The following is a 25,557-nucleotide window of genomic DNA, read 5'->3' on the forward strand; positions in this document are numbered from 1 at the left end:
TGTTTTTCTAAGGACACAGCTTCCCTTCCCTTCCACTCCCTTCCACAAACAGAGGCAAAATCACAGGCTAATCACAACCATATTGGGAAGTTAAATATTAATTTCTGTAGCCAATAAATTCCCTGCTTAGTCTGCATGGACCATCGTATAAAGGACTGCGTGGATCCCTCTGGAGCAGAACCCTCTGGTTCACTCCCTCAGAAATGGCTCTTTTATACCGAGGTACCTGGATAGTTCTCCTCCTGACGCTGTCTGTAATCCTGGCTGAAGGTGGAAAGATCCTGGTGGTACCTCAGGATGGAAGTCACTGGCTCAGCATGCGCCCGGTAGTGGAGAAACTGCAGCAAAAGGGACACGAGGTGGTTGTGCTTGTACCCTCCACCAGCCTGTACATGAAGTCAGAGGAGCCTCGGAATTACACAGTCCAAGCCTATCCAGTACCTTACACAGAGGAATACTTGGGTGAAATGCTCAAGGCCTTCGTTACAGCCCATTTTATTGAGCAGTCTGTTTTGAATGTTGTTCTGACCTCCTATCAAAGCACGATAGAACTCTCCTCGGTGTTCTTCGCCAACTGTAAGAGCCTTCTGCAGAACGGGGAGCTGATGCAGTACTTGAAAGAGAGCAAATTCCACGTGCTTTTCACAGATCCCATCCTGATGTGTGGGCCCCTGCTGGCTGAGTATCTTTCCCTTCCTTCCGTCTACTTCCTGCGGGGCTTTCCCTGTGGAATGGATTCTGCTGCTACCCAGTGTCCAAGCCCTCCTTCCTATGTCCCCCGGTTATTCTTGGATAATTCAGACAGCATGACGTTTTCCCAACGGCTGAAGAACATGCTGGTCGACCTGCTGGAGCTCTTCTACTGTAAGCCTATCTATGATAACTTTGAAGAGCTTGCATTTGAGGTTTTCAAAAGGAAAGTGACAGTGACAGAACTCCTGAGCCGTGCATCCTTCTGGCTGATGAGATACGATTTTGTGTTTGAGTTCCCGAAACCTGTGATGCCAAACATGGCTTTTATTGGAGGGATTAACTGTGTTCAGAAGAAAAGACTGTCTCAGGTACAACATTTTCTTCTGTTTTGAGATTGAAAAGACAAAGTACAAAGGTGTCCTAGACTCGCAGAATGGTTTTGGTTGAAAGGGACCTTTGAAGGTCACCTACTTCCAGCCTTCCTGCAATGAGCAGGGACACTGGATGTCTTCAACTCAGTCAGGTTGCTCAGGGCCCAGACCTTGGATGTTTTCAGGGAGGGGGCATTCACCACCTCTCTGGGCAACTTCTTCCAGTGTTTTCATGAAACCCGCTGTAAAAAATTTCTTCCTTATATCCAGTCTGAGCCCACCCTCTTCCAGTTCAAAGCCATTACCCCATGTCCTGTTGCTACCTGCCCATGGAAAAATTCCCTCTCCAGCTCTGTTGGAACTCTTTCTGGTACTGGAAAATGCTCCGAGGTCTCCAGGGAGCCATCTCTAGGCTGAACAACCTAAATTCTCCCAGCCTGACTTCACAGGAGAGTTGCTTCTACCCTCTGATCACTTTGTGTCCCCCCTCTGGATTCACTCCATGTCTTTCCTGTGCCGAGGCCCGCAGAACTGGACTCAGCAGTGTGTGGATTCACATGTCCCAAAAGAAGTGGTTCATGGCAGGATGAAGAAATAGCTGCAGCTCATGAGTGCTGCTAACACTTGGAAGCGATGTGTGCATGTTGCTGTGAAGGGCCGTGCTTTTGCTTCTCGATGCATGGCTGCGCAAAAAAATACACGGCCCAGGCACAGTCAAACCTCCACTCTCCACATTCGTAGTTAGAAATATTGGCCATTACGCCATTAGCTGACTCCTAGACCCGGACCGGCCGCGGCCCTGGCACCCAAGCCTCTGCCCGCCCCTCGCCCCCGTGAGGGCCGAGGCTGCCAGGAGCATGCGCAGAGCTGCGCGCGGGGCGGGGCTGGGCGGTGCCTTGTGCGACCGCTGGGGGGCGGCCGCCGTGTCCCTTCGATAGCTCAGCTGGTAGAGCGGAGGACTGTAGAGGCCGCGCCCCGCGGGAATCCTTAGGTCGCTGGTTCGATTCCGGCTCGAAGGAGACGCTGTGTTTTTTGTTTTTCTGGGACCGGGAAGACGCTCCTACAGACTATTACAAACACGTGTGATACACTAGCAATTCGCCTTTTTTTTTTTTTCTCACTTCATTTATACCTGATAGGATAAGGGGTTTAGCTGAAATTTATATGGAGAGATGAGGAAAGATTTTCTGCTGGCTGTGTATCTTCCCAAAAAATGAAAGTTTTCATTAAGGAAATTTAATTATTCTCAGGGGTAACAGCTGGTTTTGGCTATTGAAAAAAATAAAGCAAAACCCAAAGCCCAGGTATGGTTGGGTGTATTTCTCATATTAATCTTTACTCTAAGTTATGTTTCCCTCTATGAGTGGCATCAGCTTCCTCAGGGAAGAAAGTGCTTTCAAAAATGCTGCATTACCTCAGTCTGTGACAACTCTGTCAGCCTCCAGTGGCAGCAATGGAAAAGAGTCCTTTCCGTGCTCTCTTGATCGGCACACTCCTCCCTTGTGGGCTCAGCAGTGTTTCTGCCCACCCACTCTGTGGGTGTGTTTTTTTCATGGATTTTCCCTGCATTTTGCCATCAGACTTTGGGTGTGGTGGGCTGGTGGGAAGAAGTGCCACAAAGCCAGGGTCCTGCTGAGGGAAGAAGGCGGCACTGAGCCAACAACCTTACCTTGGCCTGTGTGAAGGTGACACACCTTTCCTGACTCACACAAAGCCACCTTTGAAGTCCAAACCTCCCCTGTATCTTTCCTAATCATTTATTGCTTTCTGTGACCTTGTGGCAATGTTCTGATGACCTGAAATGGGAGGAGAGTCAAAAGGGCAGAGGTGGGGCACAGCTACAAAAGCTGGCAAAGCACTCCTGGCCTCACTGCTGCTGGGCTTCCACTCTGCACAGCCTGCACCATGCTGGTGGCACTGGTTCTGCCCTTCCTGTGCCTCCTGAGCCCGGCCGCCGCTGGGAGGCTGCTGGTGATCCCCATGGAGGGCAGCCACTGGCTCAGCATGAAAAAAGTGCTGATTGAGCTGAGCAAGAGAGGACACGAAATCGTGGTCATTGCTCCGGACAACACACTCCTGATCGACTCCTCGGATGTCTACGAACTGAAAACCTACCCTGTGCCATTGATGAAGGAGGACCTGGAAGAACATATACGCTCCTTCAGTGCAAAATCTTTCAGCCAAGAGCCTTTCCTGGTGCGATTCTGGGAGCTTTTGGAAGAGTACCGGAAGAGCGGGGCCATCTTTCATGCTTTGTGCAAGTCCTTGCTGTACAACCAAGAGCTGCTGAAGTACATTGGAGACAGTCACTTTGATGCCCTGCTCACGGATCCCGTGACACCTTGTGGGCAGATCATTGCCCTGCACTTCAACATCCCCAGTGTTTTCTTCCTGCGGATGGTTCCGTGTGCCTTGGACGTTCATGCGGCGCAGGGCCCGGACCCGCCGTCCTACGTCCCACGCATGTTCTCGGAAAACACTGACCACATGACCTTCTCCGAGAGGGTGAAGAACTTCCTGATTGCCCTTTCCGAGTCCTTTCTCTGCAATATTGCCTATTCTCCATTTGAGGAGCTGGCCTCAGACTTCCTCCAAAAACCCATGACAATGACAGAGATTTTAAATCACGGATCCATCTGGCTGAGGAGAATTGACTTTGTCTTTGAGTATCCCATGCCTGTCATGCCCAACATGGTTTTCATCGGAGGCATCCACTGTGGCAAGAAGAAGAAGCCGTTATCTCAGGTCAGTGGCTGGCTGGGAGAGGTTGTGGCAGTCACACACCTGCATGGTCCAAGTGAGGTATTTGAGAGGGATGTATCTTATCTGTCTCTTGGAGGGAGACTCTTTACAAAAGCCTGAGGTGTTGTCACAAGGGCAGTGGCTTTAAGCTGCCAGAGGAAAGGATTAGAGGAGATATTGGGAAGAAATTCTTCCCTGTGAGGGTGGTGAGGCCCTGGCACAGGTTGCCCAGAGAAGCTGTGGCTGCCTCAGCCCTGGATGTGTCCGTGGCCAGACTGGACAGGGCTTGGAGCAAGCTGGGAGAGTGGGAGATGTCCCTGCAGGAAGTAGAATCGGATGTGCTTTAAGGTGCTTTTAGTCCAAACCATTCTGGGATTCTACCTAAGGATAATATTTAGTTTAAGCCTTTCTGTATAGCCAATCCACATAAAAACCAGGAACAAAAAATGTGATTCCAGCTCCTTTCTGTAAGTCTGTGCAACATGGGTTTTTGGTTTTGTTTTTGGTTTTTTTTTTTGGTTATGGCATCACGTGCTATACTGTGTTTAATTCCAGCTGAAATCAGGCACAGAAATTCTCGGGCAGGAATTAATGCCAAAATGGGCTAGTGAATTATAACAGCTCTTCCAATAATTTTTTTTTTCCTCGAGTAGAATGCATGGGAATATTTCTTCAAGACCATTAGCTGCTTATCTAGTCAGAAAAATACCTCATTGGGTCATGTGCAAGAGGATCACGTTCTCTGTTATGTACCAGCAGTTTTTGAGTCAAAGGCTCATATTTTGTGGTGAAAGTTTTGGTCTAACAGCTTCCATGAAAACCAGCTGAAGTCTCAGCTGATATTTTAGGACACATACAGGTAGGATGAGGAAATTTTGATGGGTTGTTCCTGGGGTATCTGTGGTCTAAAAAGCCCTTGATTAGCTCGCTGCTGCTCACGATGTACATTAGCTTCTTGCTGCATGTGATGCACATTCTTACTTGCTTGTGCTGTCAGTGGAACAGTGTCATGCAAAGCCAGGGATTAAGTGGAAGAGGAATAAAGGAGAAGGGAACTCTCCTCAGCAGTGATGGTAGCAACTTGATCTGCAGTTAGCGTCATGCTGCTCTCTCAGCAATACATCATTTGGTTTCCTAAAAAGTTTTATCTTTGTGAACATTACTTAAAAATCAATAAACTCTCCCTCTTCTTCCCTCGAACTTTTTTCACTTGCCAGCCTTTCCAAAGCCCTTAGAATGGATTCTTCTGGCCTAGCACCACTCTTGTTCTTCCCTCACATTCACAGGCTTTTGTGAACATGAATGAGAGAAATTTCACAAAAAAAGAGATTGGCTCTTCACACCTTTCCCGAGCCAACCTTCCTACCTTTGGGCTTTGCTTCACTCCTCGAACTTCCCTCAGCTTCATTGAGTTGTTTGTTTCTGTTGCTCTGCTTTTTCACAAAAGTCTCTTTCCAGTTGTTACCAAGCCCCCCTGTTATCAGGGTGATGCTTTTTCCTGTCTCTTTTGCCCATCAGAGCTGCCTTACAGCTGCTCAAGGACCAGGCAGTTCCTCTGGGAAAGCAGCAGGCCATCCTGCCTGCAGGCAAAGCCATGGAGCAGCTCCAGTGTGGAACCAAACTCTTCTCTGAGGGCAAGGTTCCATCTCCTTTTTCGTTTTTTTTCTTTTTTTTTCCCCAGGGGTAGAGATCATAGTCCAGCAGCAATATTTATTGCAGAAATGCTCCTGATTTCTTCCTATCTCTCCCAGAAGGAGAAAATGACAGAGAGAAATAGATCAGGATGAGAACAAATAGTAGAGTGTGTGACAGCATCAACCCAGTGGTTTTCCTTTACTGATGCAAACCCTCTGCTTCTCCAGTGGATTAAATTCCTACCTGGTGGTGCTCCTGGCTCCAGTGCTGAGCTACATGAGCTACATGTAAATCCCAGAGCCTCTTCCTACGGGTTTACATAGATATTGTGCTGTATAGTGTCACACACTTTTATAATTTTAAACATGAACTCACCAAGCATTTCAGAACAGCTGCAAAATCCTTCTCAAAAAGAATGACACAAACAAGGTATTTTAGTACATGGTTTCAACAAGCCTGGTTACTTCCAAGTGCCAGCACTATTCTTGGGGTTTTATTTTGGCAAAGCCTGATTTTATTTTCAATCCAGCATCAATCAGCACAGATTGAGGCTCAAGGGAGCCCTATTTACCAAGCCCAGTTCCACCCAACCTGTGAAGAACGCCAATAACTTTTTTTTGTTTTTAAAATTTTAACAGTGTAATAGTAATAAAATTATTATAAAAATAGTAATATAATTAGAGTAATAAAATTTGAACAGTTGAGATTAGGACAATATGAGACAATAAAAACAAAGAGATACAGACGGCCGGGTACCTTTTTCTGGGCAACACAAGCCCGAAAAAGGACCCCCGTTAACAGAGAATTAACCCTTAAAAACAGTCGCCTGTTGCGTATTCATACATCTCATATATGATGCATAAACTCCATTCAAACACAGGATTCTGTCTGGTCAGTGTCAACTTCTTCCTCTTAATCCTCATACCGTGTTCCTGTCTGAGCGAGGTGGGAAGTAGTTTTCTTCTGATAAGGGAGCAATAAATTCCCTTTCTCTGAAAGATTTAGTGTCCTGTCGCTTTTAGCTGGTGTGAGTCCTTTTTAAAACAAGTATCTTACATAGCATAGTTTCTGTTTTAACATTATGTTATGACCTAAAACTATATTTAAGAAAATTAATACAGCATAACTTTCTAATATACACATACAATACTCATTTTAATACTTGCGAAAAGCCAGTCATAAAATACACATTTTTCACACAACCCACTTCATTAATCACTGAAATGGTTCATCAATACCTTCAATAGTTACCAGTGAATGGTTCTGCTGGAAAAGCTGGGTTGTTAAGGGGGAATGTGGGAATCTGGCAGGGCGCTGTGGCTGTGTTTAAAAGCTGCTAGGTCAGGGCAGATGAACAGAATCTGGATTTCTGCGAACATGGCTCCTGTGGGTAAAAACAGCTCTGCAGCTTTGGCAGAGATTCTGCTTTTTCTGTCCCTGCTGTGCTCGGCTCATGGTGGGAAGCTGCTGGTGGTGCCTATGGATGAGAGTCACAGGCTCAGCCTGCGCTCACTGCTGGTGGTCCTCAGCCAGAAAGGCCAGCAAATTGTCACCGTGGCACCAGATACGAACTCGAGCATGGAGGCATCTGCATATTACAGCCTCAAAAGGTATCCAGTGTGGTTATGCCAGGACGAGCTGAGAGCACACGTGGGAATGATTTGGAATGATCCTTTTGAAAGAAAACATTTTTGTCAAAGAATTAATGCTCTCCTTGAAAACGTCCAGCTCATCTCCAACCTCTACACCTCCTCCTGCGGCAGTCTGCTGCGCAACAAGGATCTGACGCAGTATCTCCAAAGTTCTCTCTTGTACTGTGCGGACAAATCCCGGCTCTGCATCTCTCAGTCCTGTCTGTTTTCTTTCTCAGGGGATTTCCCTGCAGTTTGGATTTGCAGGTTGCTCAGTGCCCAGGTCTGCCTTCCTTCATCCCAAGAACATTTACGGACAGCTTAGACCACATGGCGTTTATTCAGCATGTGGAAAACTCAGCTCTCAAGTTCATACGTTTCTTTCTTTGCCATTTTGCCTATTTCCCATTTAAATTCAGGCATCAGATGTTCTTCACAGACAAGTAACAGAAGAGTTCTTAAGCCATGGATCCATTTGGTTTGAAATAAGAGATTTTGGGTTTGAGTATCCCATGCCAGTATGAGAAACAACTGCTCACCTTCAAAAAATTTTAAAGGTTTATTAAACCTTAACAAAAAAATACAACAAAAGGACTAAATAAGGAAAAATTACAGCACTGGGAGTCCCTGTGATTATCAGTGTCATGGTTTGACCCTGGCACAATGCCAGGGCTCCCATGAAAGGTAAGTTTCTAAAATTGTTACTGTGAGATGTGACTTGGAAATAGAACAAAGCAGGTTCCAACTTGGGAATGGAGGGAAAAACACAACACTTTATTAATTTACAACATAAGAGACAAAAATGAAAAAAAACAAACAGACAAACAAAAAAAAACCCACAAGGACAGCTGTCCCCCGCTATATTTCACCCCCTGGGGCCGAGGGGCCTCATGAACAGAGATCCTTCTCTGCTGGAGGCAGAGGGCTCCACCACACCTTCCCCATCAGTCTCTGTTCCCTCTACTTCTTCTCACAATAGTTTTGTCACTGCTGGCTTCTGGCCAACTGCCTCCCCCAAGGTGCAGTCTCCACATTACAGGAAGATTTGGTTCTGTCCCATGGCCATGTAAGAGGAAAGTCCAGCCAAGGGGCCACTCCAAATCATCTCCTCCATCTAGGGCGCTTCTCATCTGCTGGTATTTCTTCACTCACTCAAGCCTTCTTCTCATTTGCCCATCCTCCATCCCCTCTAAACTCTCAGCTGGGGAAGATCAGTATTTTTTACAGCTTCCACTGTCCCAACACCAAAGGAGTTAAAACTCCAGCCGAGGTCTGCCGGTCTTGCCCCCTCCTCTTGTTCTCCTGGCCATGGTGCCAGCACAAGATATCAAATTTCAAGCCAGCACAGTCTCTATCACTCTCTCCCGGGGGGGGGGCTGCCCAAAACATCCCAGGTCTCCACCCCTGTACCTTGCAGGGCCCCGGCCTCCCTCCCCACAGGCCGCATGGCCTCCCCTGCCCCACCCAGACACAGCTGGGCAAGGGAGAGGTCAGACTCTACTCACCACCAGATCAACAGAGAAAGTTCTCTGGGAATCTTCTGCTTTTAACCCCTGTGTGTTCTCAGAGGCGTATCTAAATCTTCAGTGGCCACCACAGGTGCCAATTTCAAATCCGGCCACTGAGTGGTTTGACCACCACTTTTCCAGAAACTCACTTCCAGGCCAAACCACAACAATCAGCCACTCACTCATCTACAAAATGGATGCTCTGCTTTTTATGTCTTTAGCCCCTCCCAAAGTTTTGTCAGTCAACTCTTTCTCTGCTATCCATTGGTGGAGATCACTTTCTTATGTGTTGATTGGAGGTCAGGTGTTGCCACCCCTCCTGGTAGCAAGCCAGCCTCCTCTAAATGCCCTCACCACTTCTCCAGAAACTCACTTCCAGGCAAAACCACAACAATCAGCCACTCACTCATCTACAAAATGGATGCTCTGCTTTTTATGTCTTTAGCCCCTCCCAAAGTTTTGTCAGTCAACTCTTTCTCTGCTATCCATTGGTGGAGATCACTTTCTTATGTGTTGATTGGAGGTCAGGTGTTGCCACCCCTCCTGGTAGCAAGCCAGCCTCCTCTAAATGCCCTCACTGATAAGGCTATTACAAGGGGGAGGGGAGAGGGGGCTATGGGAGGACATATTACTGTAACATTACTATACATTTTAGCATCCACATAATAGCTATCTCTCAATTGTGAGAGCCAGTTATTACATTACTTATCTATAATGCCAGTGATTCCCACCATATTTTTATTGAAGATATAAACTGCTGAAAGAGAAAGCTGTTATCTCAGGTTCAGTGATTGACATGGTAAAATATGGATGTTTAATGATGTTTGCAAATATTTTGTGTGTCTATAATTATGTCCGTGAGTTGGTTTTACTGTCACAATTGATTTTTAAAAACTGAAAATCTTTTTGGTTAATAGCTCTACCCTTTCATAATTTAAAAATGAAGCATCATAATGCACCAAGTGGTAGATAATTTTCTGGTTGCTCTGGGAGCATCTGCATCTGCAAGAGCTTTATGCTGCCTTCCCAAAAAGTTTCCCTACAAAGGATGTGCCTAGAGCCACAGTAGTTTGATAAATGTCCTTAAAATTATTCTGGTGTATGCTATCAACCACTACACTAAATTATTTTATTGTCAAAATTACTTCTGTGCAATAATTTCCATGATTAGGGCTTGTCTGTAAATCCTGTCTGTGCATTAATATTGTTTGCTTTCATGGCCCAGGGGCAAACTCTTCCCAGACTGATCTAGAATGGCATTTCTGAGTTGCTGATTCAGTTTTAAGTATAGCTGGCAAAAACCATGTCTATGACCTTCCTCCTTCCAGACCCTACTTCATCCTTCCAAAAAGAAGCCTTGCAGGGAAATGAAATTTAGTAGTCAATTTTCCATCTTCCTCACAGTGTCACAATATAAAACTGGTGAAGAATCCAGACCATTTCCTGTGTGAAGCTTTAATATTTTTTTCTAATATTTTGCAAATGGAAAGTGATATGGAATGGCCAGAGGGGAGGAATTATCTACAGTGAAAATTCATGTTTGGAAAATTAATGATCTGTTAATTAGCTCTTTTGATCCACTTGTTGAAGGATCCCTCATTTACTTAAATCATAGAATGTGTCCTGGGACACATTCTATGATTTAAGAATGTGTCTATTCAATAATAGGGTCTATTCAATAATCTTACCCGACACAGAGGTGAGGTTAACAGGTTGGTAGTTCCCTGAGGATTCCTTTCTGTCATCTTTAAAGGTGGGTGCAATGTTTCCTTTTTCCCAGTCACTGTGACTTCACCTGAGAGCCAGGACTTTTCAAATGGAGAGTGCCTTAGCAACTCCATCAACCAATTCCCTCAGGACTCTGGGATGCATCTCATGGGGCCCCATGTGTTTGGGCCATCAGGTGGCCTTATGTTTGAGTTTCTCAAGCAGTGACATGATCTTCTCTTACACTGGGAGGAATTTTGCTCCCCCAGCCAGATCTTGCCATCCATCCATCCATCCATCCATCCATCCATCCATCCATCCATCCATCCACTCAAGAGGTGTGGGATGAGAGGTTGCCAGTGGAGGCTGAGGCAAGGAAAGTTCTTGAGTCCCTCAGCCTTTACTTTGTCCATTGATTCCCATTTCTTAGTCTTGCTTACTGGGGGGAAAGACTTCCTTTGACCTTCCTGTTGTGGCTGACAGACCCGTAGTGACCCTTCTTGTTGTTGTTTTCACCCCTGGCCAAGTTAATCTCCACCTGCACTTTGGACTTCCTGACTTCCTCCCTACATAACCAGGCAGTGTTCCTCCAATAGAGAGAGGGGGGTGTTTCCCAGGGTAGCTCTGGCCCTGATTTTTGTCTACCAAATTAGATTAACCTAAACTTTTCGACCACCTTTGCCATGTCCATGTTTAAACATTTACCAAATACAAATAAATCTCAAGATCATCCATAAAAACCAGCGACCAGATTGCTTAAAATCACTAAGCTGGGGAACTCTTTCTGTGGAGGCCCTCAGCTGATCCCTGCAGGAATGGCCATGGGGCTCAGTGCTTCTCCACCAGCTGTGCTTCTGCTCCTCTCCCTGCTGGGTCTGGCTGCTGCTGGGAAGCTCCTGGTGGTACCAGTGGATGGGAGCCACTGGCTGAGCATGCGGGAGGTGCTGGACATCTTGAGGCAGAGGGGACACGAGGTGGTCGTGGTGGCACCTGAAGTGGCTTTACACATCAAACCATCAAAGAACTTTGTGATGAAAACATACTCGGTCCCCTACACACAGGAAGAAATGAAGAAACAATTCCAGGCATTTTTTCACTTTTCATTTGAACAAGGATCTTTTCTGGAAAGATTTGTTAAAGCGTACCAAGGTGTCAAAAGAATCACTGACTTTGGAATCACCAGCTGTGAACATCTCCTGCAAAACAAAGAGCTCATGAGGTACCTTGAGGAGAGCAAGTTTGATGCCATCCTTACAGACCCTGTCCTACTGTGTGGGGGAATCCTGGCGAAGCACCTTTCACTTCCTGCCGTGTATTTCTTACGAGGAATCCCGTGTGGATTAGATTTTGATGCCACTCAGTGTCCCAAGCCTCCTTCCTATGTCCCCAGGGGATTTACACAATTTACAGACCACATGACCTTTCTCCAGCGAGTGAAGAATCTACTTCATGACATCCCAGGTATTTTTCTCTGTGATTTTGCCTTTGAACCCTACTCAAAACTGGCTTCAGAGTTCCTGCAGCAGGACGTAACTGTGCAGGATCTCTTACGCCAGGCTTCAGTTTGGCTCCTGAGGACAGATTTTGTTTTAGAGTATCCAAGGCCTTTGATGCCCAACATCATTCCAATTGGAGGATTAAACTGTGCTCACAAGGAGCTGCCTCAGGTGGGTCACACTCTGTTTTAATCCATGCCTTGACTGCTCTCTGTGTTCAGGAGGGTGGAATTTTTTTATGCAGTAGGCACCGAGTTTCTGTTTTGGTTGAGTGAGCTGAAAGGAATCATTTATCTCTCCCTCTTCCTGACTTTCATATCGTGTGTAGGCAGTGGTTCCTTCTGGTTTTTAAAGAGTGCTCTGTTGAAGGGAATTACCAGGGTTTTCTGGTGAAGGTCTGTGATGGGACATTGATTCCACCAGCAGAGTGCCCAACTCTGATGCCTGGAGCAGGTTGATTTGACACATCCAGCAAGGCTTGACTGGCACTGATGGTTTGGGTTTGGGTGCAGCCTTGGTGATGATGCCAAACTGGGTTCCCTTGGATGCTGACAAGAGCCCTGTGCAGTGGTCCTCCTGGAGAGCCTCCTCTGCTGCTCCAGGGAAGAACCTGGTGAGTTGGGTGAGTGCTTTTGGTGCCCTGGCTTTCTCTTCAGTCCTGTTCCTTAGGATTTGTGTGATGTGGGCTGGGATAATGAAGTCCAATATGTGGCTATTCCACCCATCCCCAAGTGGGGGGTGTCTGTGACATGTGACAGACATCCCTGTACACACTGGGATTGGCCACGTGAGCATTCACACAACTCCACCACTGGTGGACACCATGGGTGCTTTGTCAGTGACAAAAACAGTGCCAGAATTAGGCTCTGAACTGTTCTGTGGGAAGTCCCCCTCAAAAGTGCTGATAAGTCTCTGCACAAACCTCCTAGCTCACAAAGCCAAACTTTGCATTCCTTGAGGCAGGTCTGGGGCACTGGAAGTGCTGCTTGATGTGGGTCACATTTCCTGCAGAAACCTGGCATCATCCTTCCATCTTCTCTGTCTTCTCTGACCCTAATTATGTCCTGAATTTTTCTGTGGAAAGTCTCCCTCAAAGAGTGTTGTCAGAATTTGACACTGGCCAGAAGCTAGGCACCCACAAAAAAACATTTAGTCATTCTCTTCTACTATATTGGAGCAGAGAAGGGGGAAAGGAAAGGCAAAAGGGGCTCATGAGTTGAGGTAAGGACTGGGAAGAAACACTTTAAGGGCAGAACAGGCTCAAAATTGAAAAGGTATAAAGAAAAATTTATTAACAGTATTAAAAGAGGATAATGAGAACTAAAATAAATCTTTAGAATGCCTTCCCCTGCACCCCTCTCCTTTCTTTCCTTCCCACCAACAGTGCAGGGAGACAAAACATGGGTGTTTTAGTCAGTTTGTCAGCTGTTACTTCTAAAAATCTTTCTTCAGTTTGCTTAGGGAGAGGAGTATCTTCTGCTATGCCATGGGGTCTTTTTCTTGGAACAGTTCTCTGTGAACTTTTCCAACGTGGTTCTATTTCCACAAGTAGCAGTCACGCTGTCCTAGGTTGACTATATGATGCTTTTATCCCCAATAATCTTGTTCTGTTTATACTGATTAATAAGTTTTACACCTTTAAGACTCTCTTTCAGAGAATTAAAAAAAAAAGCACACAATTTGTTTTCAGACACTCCTCCACACTCCTGCTCCTAAACTATGTTGTCTGTAAATAGACAGACAACAAAACAAAGCTCCTTCTTTTTGCTTTTAGTTAGTTTTAGCTAACTAAAACAAAAAGTTCCCTCATCTGTAGTTTTTCTTTTTCTTAAACCTGTTCAAACCTGCTCTAGACTAAACACCCAGAAAAACACTAGCAGCTCCACCTATAATCCACCTGGCCAGGCCTGAGCCGTGGCAATTCCAACACCAAAAAAACTGATCAAAAACTGAGTAAGCCAAGCTGCAGCCTGGAAAAAAACTATTCTAAATTTGCCATCTCTTTTTAAAACAACAAAAAATTTTATTGTTTAATATTATTTAAATTCTACTATTTAATAAATAAGTTTCTTTCCACTTTTTCTCCAAAAAAATATTTTCTCCCTAACCAGTTAAAAAATGAGCCAATTAAATCTGCTTTTATAAAAAAGCCCTTTAAAAGTTATCTCCCAAATTTGCCCTGAACCAAAACACATGCCCAACCTACTACAACACGAGTCCCTCCCACAGGCAAAGCAGCCTTCCTATAACTGTTTGCATTGGTTATTTTACTTCATGGCATGTAGTCTTTTAAGGATGAGCTGTTCTAGTTTGGAAGTAAGGGTCTTCTTTTTCTATCTCTGGAAGCAAGGGTCTTCTCTCTGTGTTCAAATTTCTCACTAGATGACAGCTTTGCAGCATCCACACGCTCCAGCGTGAGCACTCTTTCTCACAAGTATGGTTATGTTTGCAGGGGTCCCAAGGTGTGGGAAGAGATGAGAATCTTGACTCCATGTTTCAGAAGGCTGATTTATTATATTATGATATGATATGATATTGCTATACTAAAACTATGCTAAAAGGAATAGAAAGAACGGATCTATCAGAAGGCTGGAAAGGAAAGGAAAGAAAAGGAATTATAATTTGATCTTGTGACTGCTCACAGCCTTGACACAGGTGGCTGTCATTGGTCATCAAGTAAAAACAATTTCACATGCTGGGTAAACAATTCTCCAAATCACATTCCAAAGCAGCAAAACATGGAGAAGCTGAAGCTTCCCAGCTTCTCAGGAGAAAAGATCCTGGCGAACGGATTTTTCATAAAATATGTCTGTTACACACGGGCTGCAGGTGAACTCTGAATTCCCCCATGCACTTAACAAATTACAGGAAAACTGTTGTTTTTTAGACTTCACCACAGCATGCAGAAGAATCTCAGCTCCGAGGCCTGGAGCACCTCCTCCCCATCCATCCCTCCTTTTCACTGACCTTAGTGTCGCCATGTTGTTCTCCTCACATCTTCACTCTTCCCTTTCCTCTGACTCGCGAGACAATTGCTGTCCGTATGTCCATTTCTTCTCACATTCTATCAGTTGAAAAGTTTTATAGAGTCCCGCAGCACAGAAAGGTTGATCTCATCTGGGCCCCACATGGGGGAGTTGCTCGCCATGCCCCTCGCTGCTGGTCACATTGTTGCCGCCAGCACCACGCGAGCCACACGGTCTGCTTCGCTTAGCGCCTTTCCTCATGCAGGGTGCTGTCACAATCCACTCGGACAAGCGGGGGAATTGTGCTGGTTCATTAACTGATCTCAGAGAGCAAAAACAACATGGAGAGGGGATTGCAGTGTCAGTCAAAACAAATGCACCTTTTATTGAGTGCCCACAGGAAATGCGATGGAGGGATTTAGAAAGGAGATAAAAGATAGAGAGAGAGAGAGAGAGAGAGAGAGAGAGAGAGAGAGAGAGAGAGAGAGAGAGAGAGAGAGAGAGAGAGAGAGAGAGAGAGAGAGAGAGAGTATGCCTACCAAATGTAGAGAGGAAATCTTTGATGGTGCAGACATGGGGAGAATCGTCACGTTGGAGAGATATCAAAATCCTGGTTAACTCAGGGATCTATTATAGTCCTTTGCTGAGGTGGGGGAAACAGTTCTTGAAATCACTGAGGGGGAGAGATACAATAAATAATAAATCTATTGAAATCACTGAGGGGGAAAAGGTATTGAAAACAGGTACAGACAGTCCATGTTCTCAGCATGGTAAGTCAATATCAGCAGTGAGCGGGACCCATTGTTTCAGGACTGGTTTCTATGGGAAACCAGTCTAGGTCCAGTGAACACATCTGCAGGCAACACTTAGTAGGCATCCCCTTCAGTCAGGCCAGCACCCCCTGTACCAGAATTATAGGGGTCTCAGTCTCAGTCCTTGGGAGGGTACTTCAATCTTCATCCGTCAACGTGGTAGTGGAGCAGATGAAGGACTTTCTGTGGAGGGACGACCAAAATTGCCCCAGCAAGTTTATTTGGCCAAGAGGTGGGAAAATTCCTGGGCTATTGTCATGAAGCAGGTGTAAGCATATAGGGCATGTTGCCCCTGACAGGCCCTGCTAGAAACAGTCACTATAGGCACACCTGCGAACAATCACTTGGCAGGCCACAATTCTGCTCAGGGGCCTCAGGATCTTGGCATGCATCCACCACCGGCAGGCCAGAATTCCAATAAGGGTCCTCAGGGTCCGAGTCTCTGTCCTTGTGACGGTCATGAGGCAAATGAAGGGAACTTCAGACTGTCTTTCACAGGTGCCAAAAATGCTGCCACTCCTTTCTCTTCTGCCCACAGCACGGCTAGCTGAAAGTGACAAAGAAAGCACAGTTCACTGCGGATAGTGCAGGCATAGCCCTGGCTGCATGAGCACTCCCAGCGCCTGACCTGAGTGCATGGCATCAGCTGTGTGGCCACTCACAGCACTGGGATGACCCCACCCCGTGGCACGGCCCGGGCCAGTCTGGGAAGGAGCACAGTGGTCCTCTCAGCGCTTCCCATAGGAGAGGAGGAAAGAGGACTTTCATGCATTTTCTCATTCTTAATTATGTCTTCTCAGAGGCGTTACTACTTAAATTGGCCAATGTGTCATTTGTCAGAGCCTTCAGGGATTGGCTCTTCTGGATGGAGTGGACGTTTTAATGAGCTTCTCTCTCAGAAGTAGCCTTTGTGGCTTCCTCTGGCCCAAATAAAAGTCAGACTGTGTGAAACTAATACAAGAGCTTGTAAATCTCTTCTCAGAAACCTGGCATCATCCTTCCACCTCTCCTCTTGTCTCAGGCTGGAAATCATCTTTAAGAGCTATTCCACAGCTATTGAACCCTACTCAAAACTGGCTTCAGATTTCCTGCAGAGGGAGGTGACTGTGCTGGATCTCTTACGGAAGGGCTCTGTTTGGCTCCTGAGGCTGGATTTTGTGCTCGACTACCCAAGACCCTTGATGCCCAATATCATTCCAATTGGAGGATTAAACTGTGCTCACAAGGAGCTGCCTCAGGTGGGTCACACTGTTTTAATTCATGCCATGATTGGTTTCTGTGTTCAGGAGGGTGGAATTCTGTGTTGTGATAGGAATCGAGTTTCTTTTTTGGGTGAATGAGGTGAGTCCTCAGTAAAGGAACTGTTTTTCTCTCACTTCTGACTTTCCACGTCCTTTGTAGACAGCTGTTCCTTCTGGCTTTTAATTGTCTCTCAATTGTTAATCACCAGGGTCTTCTGGTGAAGGTCCGTGATGGGCTGTTGATGCCACCAGCAAAGGGATTGTCAGAATTTGTGGACAGTAGGACAAAGTGTAGGGTTCCTTTAATGACCAGCTCCAATGGGATGTCCCAGAGCCTGTTAGAAACTCTTTCCTGGCTCCAAATTCCAGCCCTGATGCCTGGAGCAGGTCTGATTTAATACATCCATTACAGCTTGACTGGCAGTGAGGGTTTGGGTGTAGCCTTGTGCATGATACCAACTGCTCCAATGTGCCATATGCTTGGGTTCCTTGGGATGCTGCAAGAGTCCTGTGAGTGTTCCTCCTGGACAGCTTGCTGTTCTTCTCTGTGGGAGAGCCTAGAGAGTTGGGTGAGTACTTTTGGTTCTTGGCTTTCTCTTCATTCATATTCCATAGGAGTTGTGTGGTGCAGGGCGTGATCACAAAGCCTAATTTGTGGCAATTCCACCAGCTTGAAGTACAGAGATAGCTGTGACAATTTATGGACAATGGGATTGGCCACAGGAGCATTCACACAACTCCACCATGGCTGGACACCATGGGTGCTTTGTCAGTGACAAAACCAAGGCCAGAATTAGGCTCTGAAGTGTTCTGTGGGAAGTCGCCCTCAAAGAGAGTTTGTAAATCTCTGCTCAGAAACCTGGCATCATCCTTCCACCTCTCCTGTCATCTCAGGCTGGAAATCATCTTTAAGAGCTATTCCACAGCTGCCATGGGGTCTGGGTCTCCTAGAGTTTTCCAAGAGAGAGGGGACAGGCCTTGATTGTGGGAAAGGAGAAGCCTCTGCAGGTCTGAATGGTGATGTGCATGGGACACATCTCCTACACATGACACGTCTCCTGAACATGCAGAAGGTCCAGCCAGAGGGAAGGAACCAAAGTGCAGTCCCAGAGCCACACCTGCCTCCTTCCTGGGGCACTCTTTATTGTTCCTCTGATAGAGAGAGATGGGAGTTATCTGGTGATTCTGTGGACTTGGCAGGAATCCCATGGTTGTAGGCAACCTTTTATTGTTCCATGGATTACACATTCACCACCCAGCACATTAAATAAGGATCCACAGTTGGGCTGTGCCACAGATCGCTTGAACACACAGAGCAGGCACCAGTGCTCCAGTGCTGTTGGGGATTTCCTTCCCTGGAAGCACTCAGCTGATCCCTGCAGGAATGGCCATGGGGCTCAGTGCTTCTCCACCAGCTGTGCTTCTGCTCCTCTCCCTGCTGGGTCTGGCTGCTGCTGGGAGGCTCCTGGTGGTGCCGGCAGATGGGAGCCACTGGCTGAGCATGCGGGAATTGCTGGACATGCTCCAACAGAAGGGACACGAGGTGGTTGTGGTGGCACCCGAAGTCTCCATGCACATCAAACCATCAAAGAACTTTGTGATGAAAATGTACCCAGTCCCCTTCACTCAGGAAGACTTGGATAAAGCATTCCAGGCCTTTTTTCATGGTTCATTTGAAGAAGGTTGGGTTTTGAAGAGATTATTTAAAGTGCACAAAGGTATGAAAACCCTCACTGACTGTTGGGTCAGCAGCTGTGAGCAGCTTCTGCAAAACAAAGAGCTCATGAGGTACCTTGAGGAGAGCAAGTTTGATGCCATCCTCACAGACCCTGTAGCAACTTGTGGGGTGATCCTGGCTGAGCATCTTTCCCTTCCTTCTGTGTATTTCTTACGAGGAATCCCATGTGGGTTAGACTTAGATGCCAGGCTCTGTCCCAGTCCTCCTTCCTATGTGCCCAGGGTGTTTACAGACCTTACAGACCGCATGACCTTTTTCCAGCGGGTGAAGAATCTGCTCTTTGTGAGGAGAGCAAGTTTGATGCCATCCTCACAGACCCTGTAGCAACTTGTGGGGTGATCCTGGCTGAGCATCTTTCCCTTCCTTCTGTGTATTTCTTACGAGGAATCCCATGTGGGTTAGACTTAGATGCCAGGCTCTGTCCCAGTCCTCCTTCCTATGTGCCCAGGGTGTTTACAGACCTTACAGACCGCATGACCTTTTTCCAGCGGGTGAAGAATCTGCTCTTTGACATCCCAAATGTTTTCCTCTGTAATTTTGCCTTTGAGCCCTACTCGAAGCTGGCTTCAGAGTTCCTGCAGAGGGAGGTGACTGTGCTGGATCTCTTACGGAAGGGCTCTGTTTGGCTTCTGAGGCTGGAATTTGTGTTAGAGTATCCAAGGCCTTTGATGCCCAATATCATTCCAATTGGAGGATTAAACTGTGCTCACAAGGAGCTGCCTCAGGTGGGTCTGCTATTAATCCATGCCTTGACTGCTTTCTGTGTTCAGGAGGGTGGAATTCTGTGTTGTGATAGAAATCAAGTTCCCATTTCACTCAGATTTCTAATGAGTGAGGTGAATCCTCATGAAAGGAGCTGTTTTTCTCTCACTTTCTTGCTGACTTTCCACATCCTGTGTCGGCAGCTGTTTCTTCTGGCTTTTAATTTGTGCTCAGTTGTAGGTAAACACCAGGGTCTTCTAGTGAACCTGTACTAAGGATTTGTGATGGGATGTTGATTCTGCCAGCCAAAGGGATTCTGAGTATTTGTGGATAGTATAACAAAGTTTTGGATTTGTACAATGAGCATTTCCAATGGGATCTCCCAGAGAAACTTAAAAGCATTTTTCTATCTCCAAAGCCAAGCTCTGATGCCTGGAGCAGGTCTGATTTGACACATCCAGCAAGGCTTGACTGACACTGAGGGATTAGTAGCAGTCTTGCCCATGATACCAACCAGTCAAATATGCCATGTGCTTGGGTTCCCTGGGATGCTGACAAGAGCCCTGGGCACAGTGCCTGCTGGAGAGCCTCCTCGGCTGCTCCAGGGGTGAGCCTGAGAAGTTGGGTGAGTGCTTTTGGTGCCCTGGCTTTCTCTTCATTCATATTCCTTAGGATTTGTGTGGTGTAGGGTGGGATCCCAAAGCTGCTGTGGCTATTCCACCCATCCCCAAGGAGGTGGGGAGGCTGGGACATGTGACAGACATCCCTGTACACACTGGGAACGGCCACATGAGCATTCACACAACTCCACCACTGCTGGACACCATGGGTGGGTGGGAAGCAGGCCCTCTGTTTGCAGGCAGATCTAGGAAAACTTTGGCTTGGTGATGATGGCTGTGTGAGGTGTAGCAGCCAATTTCAGAGGTCTCAAGGGGCTTTGCAGGTGGCGCTCAAAGGTGACAAAAGTGCCAAAGGTTTTGTATTAAAACATGAGGCTTATCTGGTGCATCCCTCACATTTATTAGCTGCCTGAACTTTGCTGCTGGTTATTCAGCCTGTTATCACACCGGTGATTACACATTTACCACACAGCAGATAAAGCAAGGATACAAAGTTGGGCTGCAGCACAGATTGATTGGAAGCGCAGAGCAAGCGCTGGAGCTCCTGCGCTGCCGCGGGTTTCCTTCCCTGGAAGCACTCAGCTGATCCCTGCAGGAATGGCCATGGGGCTCAGTGCTTCTCCACCAGCTGTGCTTCTGCTCCTCTCCCTGCTGGGTCTGGCTGCTGCTGGGAAGCTCCTGGTGGTGCCAGTGGATGGGAGCCACTGGCTGAGCATGCGGGAAGTGGTGGACATGCTCCAGCAGAAGGGACACGAGGTGGTTGTGGTGGCACCTGAAGTCTCCCTGCAGATCAAACCATCCAAGACCTTTGAGATGAAAATGTACCCAGTGCCTTTCACTCGGGAAGAGATGGATAAAGTTTTCAAAGGATCAGTAATGGATTTATTTAAAGGAGGACCTTTTCTGGAAAGAGTTATTAGACAGTACCAACAGGCAAAGAAGACCTCTGCTCTGTTCCTGGCCACCTGCACACACTTAATTCACAACAAGGAGCTCATCAGGTACCTTGAGGAGAGCAAGTTTGATGCCGTCCTCACAGACCCTATCCTCCTTTTTGTGGTTTTTTGGGGTTTTTTTCCCTTAAAGAAGGATTCTCTGTGCTTTGGGTTGTCATAAATTCAGGAAACATTGTCATCTGGAAGGTCATCAGTGGGCTCTCTGAGAACCTCTTGTCATAATATATCCAGGTCAGATTGTTCCTTTCTCTCTCTCGTCCCAGTCTAAGTATATCCTCTAGTGAGCACACCTTATTATATCCAATTGATTCCTGTATGAAATCTGAATTTTCCATGTTGCAGTGATTGTTGCCTCTTGTCCTGTCACTGTAAACTCACCTTTAACTTTTTGTCATCTCCTGCATTCAAGCTGTAGTGCACCTGTCCTGTGGCATGGAATTATCCCATTCCGGAGGCAGAACTTTGCATCTGCATTTGCTGACCTTAATGAGGCTTTTATAGGCCCATTTTTCCATCTTGTATATTCCAGGCCAGTGATGCTCCTTAGTTAAATTTATATCCAGCATCGAAAAAACAAAGTATAAGTTACTTTATTCTTCTGAAATTAATTAATGTCAGACTTTTTTTAATTTGTTTTCAAATAGATTTTGTGGTTTGCAGAGTATCCTCATGGATTCTATTTTTAATAATAACTATTCCTATCAGGTTTTTCAGATATTTGCTTTACAAAATGCTGAAATAAGTCTGATATTTCAGAAAAAGCCCAATCTCACACAGTAAAAATGGAGGGATTTTTAAGACTATTCAAACTTGGCACTCAGACTAGGAAAGCAGAGAGGGAATAAAGTTCACAACTAAACCTATGAAAAAAATTATGGCAGAGGTCTGTAAAATCTGGAAAATCATAACTAAAGGTGCAAGGGGAACTGATAGTTTCTCCCAATATTTGTCCTATGACTAACACTGAGACGTAGCAAGCTTAGAGCAAACAAAGGGGAGTATTTTTTCACACCATGGCCCAAAAAACCCCAGATCAGCCTCTCAAGAGGCACAGATTTTCTTTTTTGTAGACAAAACCTCTGAATTTAAAAGGGATTTAGGGGGTTAATAAGAGGTACAGGCTGCCTGCCAGGATTTGTAGGCTTACAGGAGAGATAATCATGGATTCCCTTAGCTCAGATATTTGCTGTACTGTTTCCAGCTTACAACCTTGGCACTCAGTTCTGTACTTTTGCATTACTTTCTCCTGCTATCTCACCTTTGGAATGGGCTGGACTTGTGGACTTCAGTCTCTGCACTCGTAAACACGTGGAGGGTGTTCATGTGCTGCTCAAAATCCAGTGTCACAACTTCTATGAACTTTTGCTGAACTTTATTGAACTTTTTTTTTTCAAACTTTTCTGAGCTTGGCCTCAAGGGTTTGGCTTGAGGGGGTTTTCTTACCTCTTCAGTGTTGTTTTATAGGGGGTTTTTTTAGTGTCTCACAGATGATACAAGTTTGGCTGAAATGTTAGCAGAACTTAACTAGGTTGGACTGATTATGTACCAAATATGAGGATTTAAGAGGCCTTTATGCAGGGTAAGAGTGTTTCTGCAACTCTGAGTTCACTACCTGAGTATGTACTGCCACCTTAAGGCTTGTTGAATGCTGCATCCCCTCATTATTTGAGATCTTTTTACCAGAGAAATGTGGAAATGTAGCCCTGGCAGGTGAGAATCCCTTCCCTCCACCTCCTGTAGTTTTTAGTCTTTCAATGCTACCCCACTGCCAGCTAGAGCCATGTTCTGCTTCACCAAATGCAGACTGGGACTGCATCAAATAATGGAACTGTTACAGTTGGAAAAGCCCTGTAAAATCAGAGTCCAACCATTAATCCAGCACTGCCAGGTCTACCACTAAACCGTGGCCCCAAGTGCCCCATCCACACGTTTTTTGAACTTTTCCAGGGATGGTGATTTCACCACTGCCCTGGACAGCCCTTGCCATGAAGAAATTTTTCCTAATATCCAATCTAAACCTCCGCACTGATGTCTGAAATTTCTTCCTATTTAGTGCATTTTCCATAAACATTACAGTTCTTCTTGCTGGCTTTTATGAACCCCTTTTCTTTAATAGGCCACACGAAGGACCTCCTCGCCAAATAAACATTTTAGGACACACTTAGTCTTAATCTTGGAATAACACTTAGGATTAACTTTGGAGCATATTTATCACACTCAGGTACCTTTGGCAAAGGTAGCTATTTCATGGATCAGATTTCCCATCATTCCTACCTGCTCCAAGAGAACCCTTCCAGGCCTGGAGAGACTGCTCAGAGTTCACTCTGTTCAGGAGTGCTTGGTTGGGGGTCTAAAAGAATCTGTCTTCTCCAGTCACCTCTTGTCCAGGTACCATTCCCATATCTTGTATTGCTTTTGTAAACTTGCAAACTTTTGGCATCCACCTTTTCCCTGCCCATGTGCAATATGCCTTAATGCCAAGTCTTCTGAAATCTGGGAAAGGGATTGTTATTAAGAACTTTCAAACCCATTCGCCCCGTAGCCTCTCACCCCGAGCTCCCGTGGCCCCTCTTGAGCAAGAGCCTCATATTCTGCTGCATCATTGCTTTTCAAAAAGATGTTTAGCCTTGAGCCATTCACCTATGAACTCTGATGGCACCTCTTGAGCACAAACTGTGCTTTCTGCTCTACCACTGCTTTGCTAAAAAGGTGAAAGGTAGTTGGTTAATGTGTTACCCAAACTTTGGTGACTCCACTGCTCCTGCTTGCCATAGAGGACATTCTCTGAACTCCAGCCATCTTTCTAAGAAAAGATTGGGGAGTTAGGCCTTGCTTGCCGAAAGTGCAACACAATTCTTGTGATATAAGCTCTGTGGAATGGCCATAAATTTGATTACTGACTTGAATCTGGCCTGGGACAGTTGAGTGCACAGTGAGTCACTTGAAACAACCCTGTCCAGCAAAACTCCTCCATGAACAACTGCTTTTTCTACTGATTATTCTGAATAATCTGAGATAACCTAAATGAATAGCAAAGCATGGGTGCCTTGATAGCACTTTAATCAAGGCTTTTATCAGCAATATGGTCTTTGAACTCCAATAACTTGTATCAGTAATCATTTTGTAGAGATAAAACATTGAAGTCCACCACAATATAAATGAGGTACAAGGAGATTTTTCTTCATATGCTGCTGAACAACATAAGGAGGAGCAGCTAGTTTCTTTTCCTGCCCCATGAGAATTATGTGGAGGCACCAGGTACATACTGGGCTTGTGCTTTTCCTTGCTTTCTGGAGTCTGGCAGATGGTGGGAAGCTCTTGGTGGTGCCTCAGGATGGAAGTCACTGGCTGAGCATGCGAATGGTCCTGGAGAAACTCTGGGAGAAGGGGCACGAAATCGTGGCCATGGTTCCTGATGCTGCCTTGCTCTTGAAAAGCCCCCAGTCCTTCACCATCAAAACATATTCAGTGCCTTACACCCAGGAGTTTGTGGACCAATACTACCAGAAGCTGGGGAAAGACAGCTTTGAGACCCTAAAGCTCTCATTTTTACTCAGCAACATCACGGAGCTGACCAACATGTTCACTTCTGCTTGTCGGCACCTCTTATCTGACAAAGAACTCATGAAGTACCTCCAGGACAGCAAATTCGATGCCATCATGATGGACCCTGTGCTGCCCTGTGGGCCAATTCTGGCTGAGTATCTCTCCCTGCCCTCTGTGTACTTCATGCGAGGCCTTCCTTGTACCTTAGACTACAAAGGCGCGCAGTCTCCCAGCCCCGTATCCTATGTGCCCAAGACTTTATCATCTCTTTCCGACCGCATGACATTCCCTGAGCGTGTGAAAAACTTCCTGATCGGGCTCTCAGAGCCTTTGCTTTGCCACCTGTTTTATTTGAAATACGAGGGCTTGGCCTCAGAGTTCCTGCAGAGGGATGTAACGATACAGGAGCTGTTCAGCCAAGCATCAGTTTTGCTGATGAGATACGACTTTGTTTTTGAGTACCCGCGCCCCGTCATGCCCAACATGGTCTATATTGGAGGCATCAACTGCCTGCAGAAGAAGCCACTCTCAAAGGTTTGTCGTTGCTTACCCCCGAGGGTGGTGTTGGTGCTTATTCAAGATGTGCTTTCTTTAAGTGTTTCCTGTACTGATATTTGTGTGCTTGAGGTAGGGTGCAATCAAATCCCAGGATGGCATGGGAGTGGGAATCTCAGGCTTTGAGATGATCACAAGGCTTGCTGAAGGGTTTGTCTCCAGGTGAGCTTAGGTCAAGTTGTCACCATCACTCGTGGTGTGCTCTATGTCCAGGCAAATGACAAAATAATTCTAGGTCACAGGATTTAATATCCATAAGGAATGTGGAATGCCAGTTAATTGTAGGATACTTGATTGGACAAAAATTGGAAGTATAGAATTAACTCTGTGGATATACCCAGGCACTTTTGCTGTGCCACTGAACATGAAGCTGGGTGAAGCTCAGAACATCAGGAGAGGGGATCAGGCTGGGTTTTAGGAAAAGGTTCTTCTCCCAGAGAGTGCTGGGCACTGCCCAGGCTCCCCAGGGAATGGGCACATTCCCAAGGCTGCCAGAGCTCTGGGAGGGTTTGAACAATGCTCCCAGGGATGCCCAAGCTGGGACTGTTGTGGTGTCTGTGCAGGGCCAGGGCTTGGATCAATGATCCCTGTGGGTCAGGAACTTCTAACAGAGGATATTCCATGATTCCATGTGCACC

General features: G+C 46.1%; 3 protein-coding genes and 1 non-coding gene across 7 annotated transcripts in view; all 4 read left to right on the forward strand.

The window, feature by feature from the left end:
• The first annotated feature begins 161 nt into the window (after positions 1-161).
• Positions 162-25,557, forward strand: part of LOC120499646 (UDP-glucuronosyltransferase 1A1-like) — a 34,890-nt gene continuing 9,494 nt past the window's right edge. Inside the window, exons 1-2 of one of the 2 annotated variants that reach the window (XM_039703615.1) lie at positions 20,368-20,720; positions 24,302-24,898. In XM_039703615.1, coding sequence (XP_039559549.1) covers positions 20,460-20,720; positions 24,302-24,898 — 858 coding nt within the window. In that variant the 5' untranslated portion in view covers positions 20,368-20,459. Of the gene's footprint in view, positions 1,062-20,367; positions 20,721-24,301; positions 24,899-25,557 lie in introns of those variants that run through there. The other variant, XM_039703612.1, reaches the window with a different exon arrangement.
• Positions 1,993-2,083, forward strand: TRNAY-GUA. The gene is given in 2 exon segments: positions 1,993-2,029; positions 2,048-2,083. It is a non-coding gene; the product is annotated as a tRNA-Tyr (tRNA).
• On the forward strand, positions 2,662-16,607 carry LOC120499648 (UDP-glucuronosyltransferase 1A1-like). Of its 3 annotated transcripts, XM_039703617.1 has the most exons (3): positions 10,655-11,748; positions 12,296-12,396; positions 16,100-16,119. In XM_039703617.1, the coding sequence occupies exons 1-3, from the start codon at positions 11,103-11,105 to the stop codon at positions 16,106-16,108; spliced, it is 756 nt and encodes a 251-aa protein (XP_039559551.1). In that variant the 5' UTR covers positions 10,655-11,102; the 3' UTR covers positions 16,109-16,119. The 3 variants fall into 3 exon arrangements, with proteins under 3 accessions (XP_039559550.1, XP_039559551.1, XP_039559552.1); XM_039703616.1 differs by lacking the exons at positions 10,655-11,748; positions 12,296-12,396 and adding an exon at positions 2,662-3,809 and having other exon boundaries at positions 16,100-16,607; XM_039703618.1 differs by lacking the exon at positions 12,296-12,396 and having other exon boundaries at positions 10,657-11,748; positions 16,100-16,601.
• On the forward strand, positions 16,819-18,864 carry LOC120499643 (UDP-glucuronosyltransferase 1A1-like). Its single transcript, XM_039703609.1, has one exon. It carries the CDS (start codon positions 18,187-18,189, stop codon positions 18,862-18,864), a length of 678 nt encoding a protein of 225 aa, XP_039559543.1. The 5' UTR covers positions 16,819-18,186.

This window comes from Passer montanus, unplaced genomic scaffold (genome assembly GCF_014805655.1).
Source record: "Passer montanus isolate IOZ18808 unplaced genomic scaffold, ASM1480565v1 scaffold165, whole genome shotgun sequence".
In the NCBI taxonomy this organism is placed as follows: Eukaryota; Metazoa; Chordata; class Aves; order Passeriformes; family Passeridae; genus Passer; species Passer montanus.

Coding starts and splice junctions, on each gene's coding strand:
- LOC120499648 (XM_039703616.1), top strand. CDS start 2,970: ATGCTGGTGGCACTGGTTCTGCCCTTCCTGTGCCTCCTGAGCCCGGCC.
- LOC120499643 (XM_039703609.1), top strand. CDS start 18,187: ATGGCCATGGGGCTCAGTGCTTCTCCACCAGCTGTGCTTCTGCTCCTC.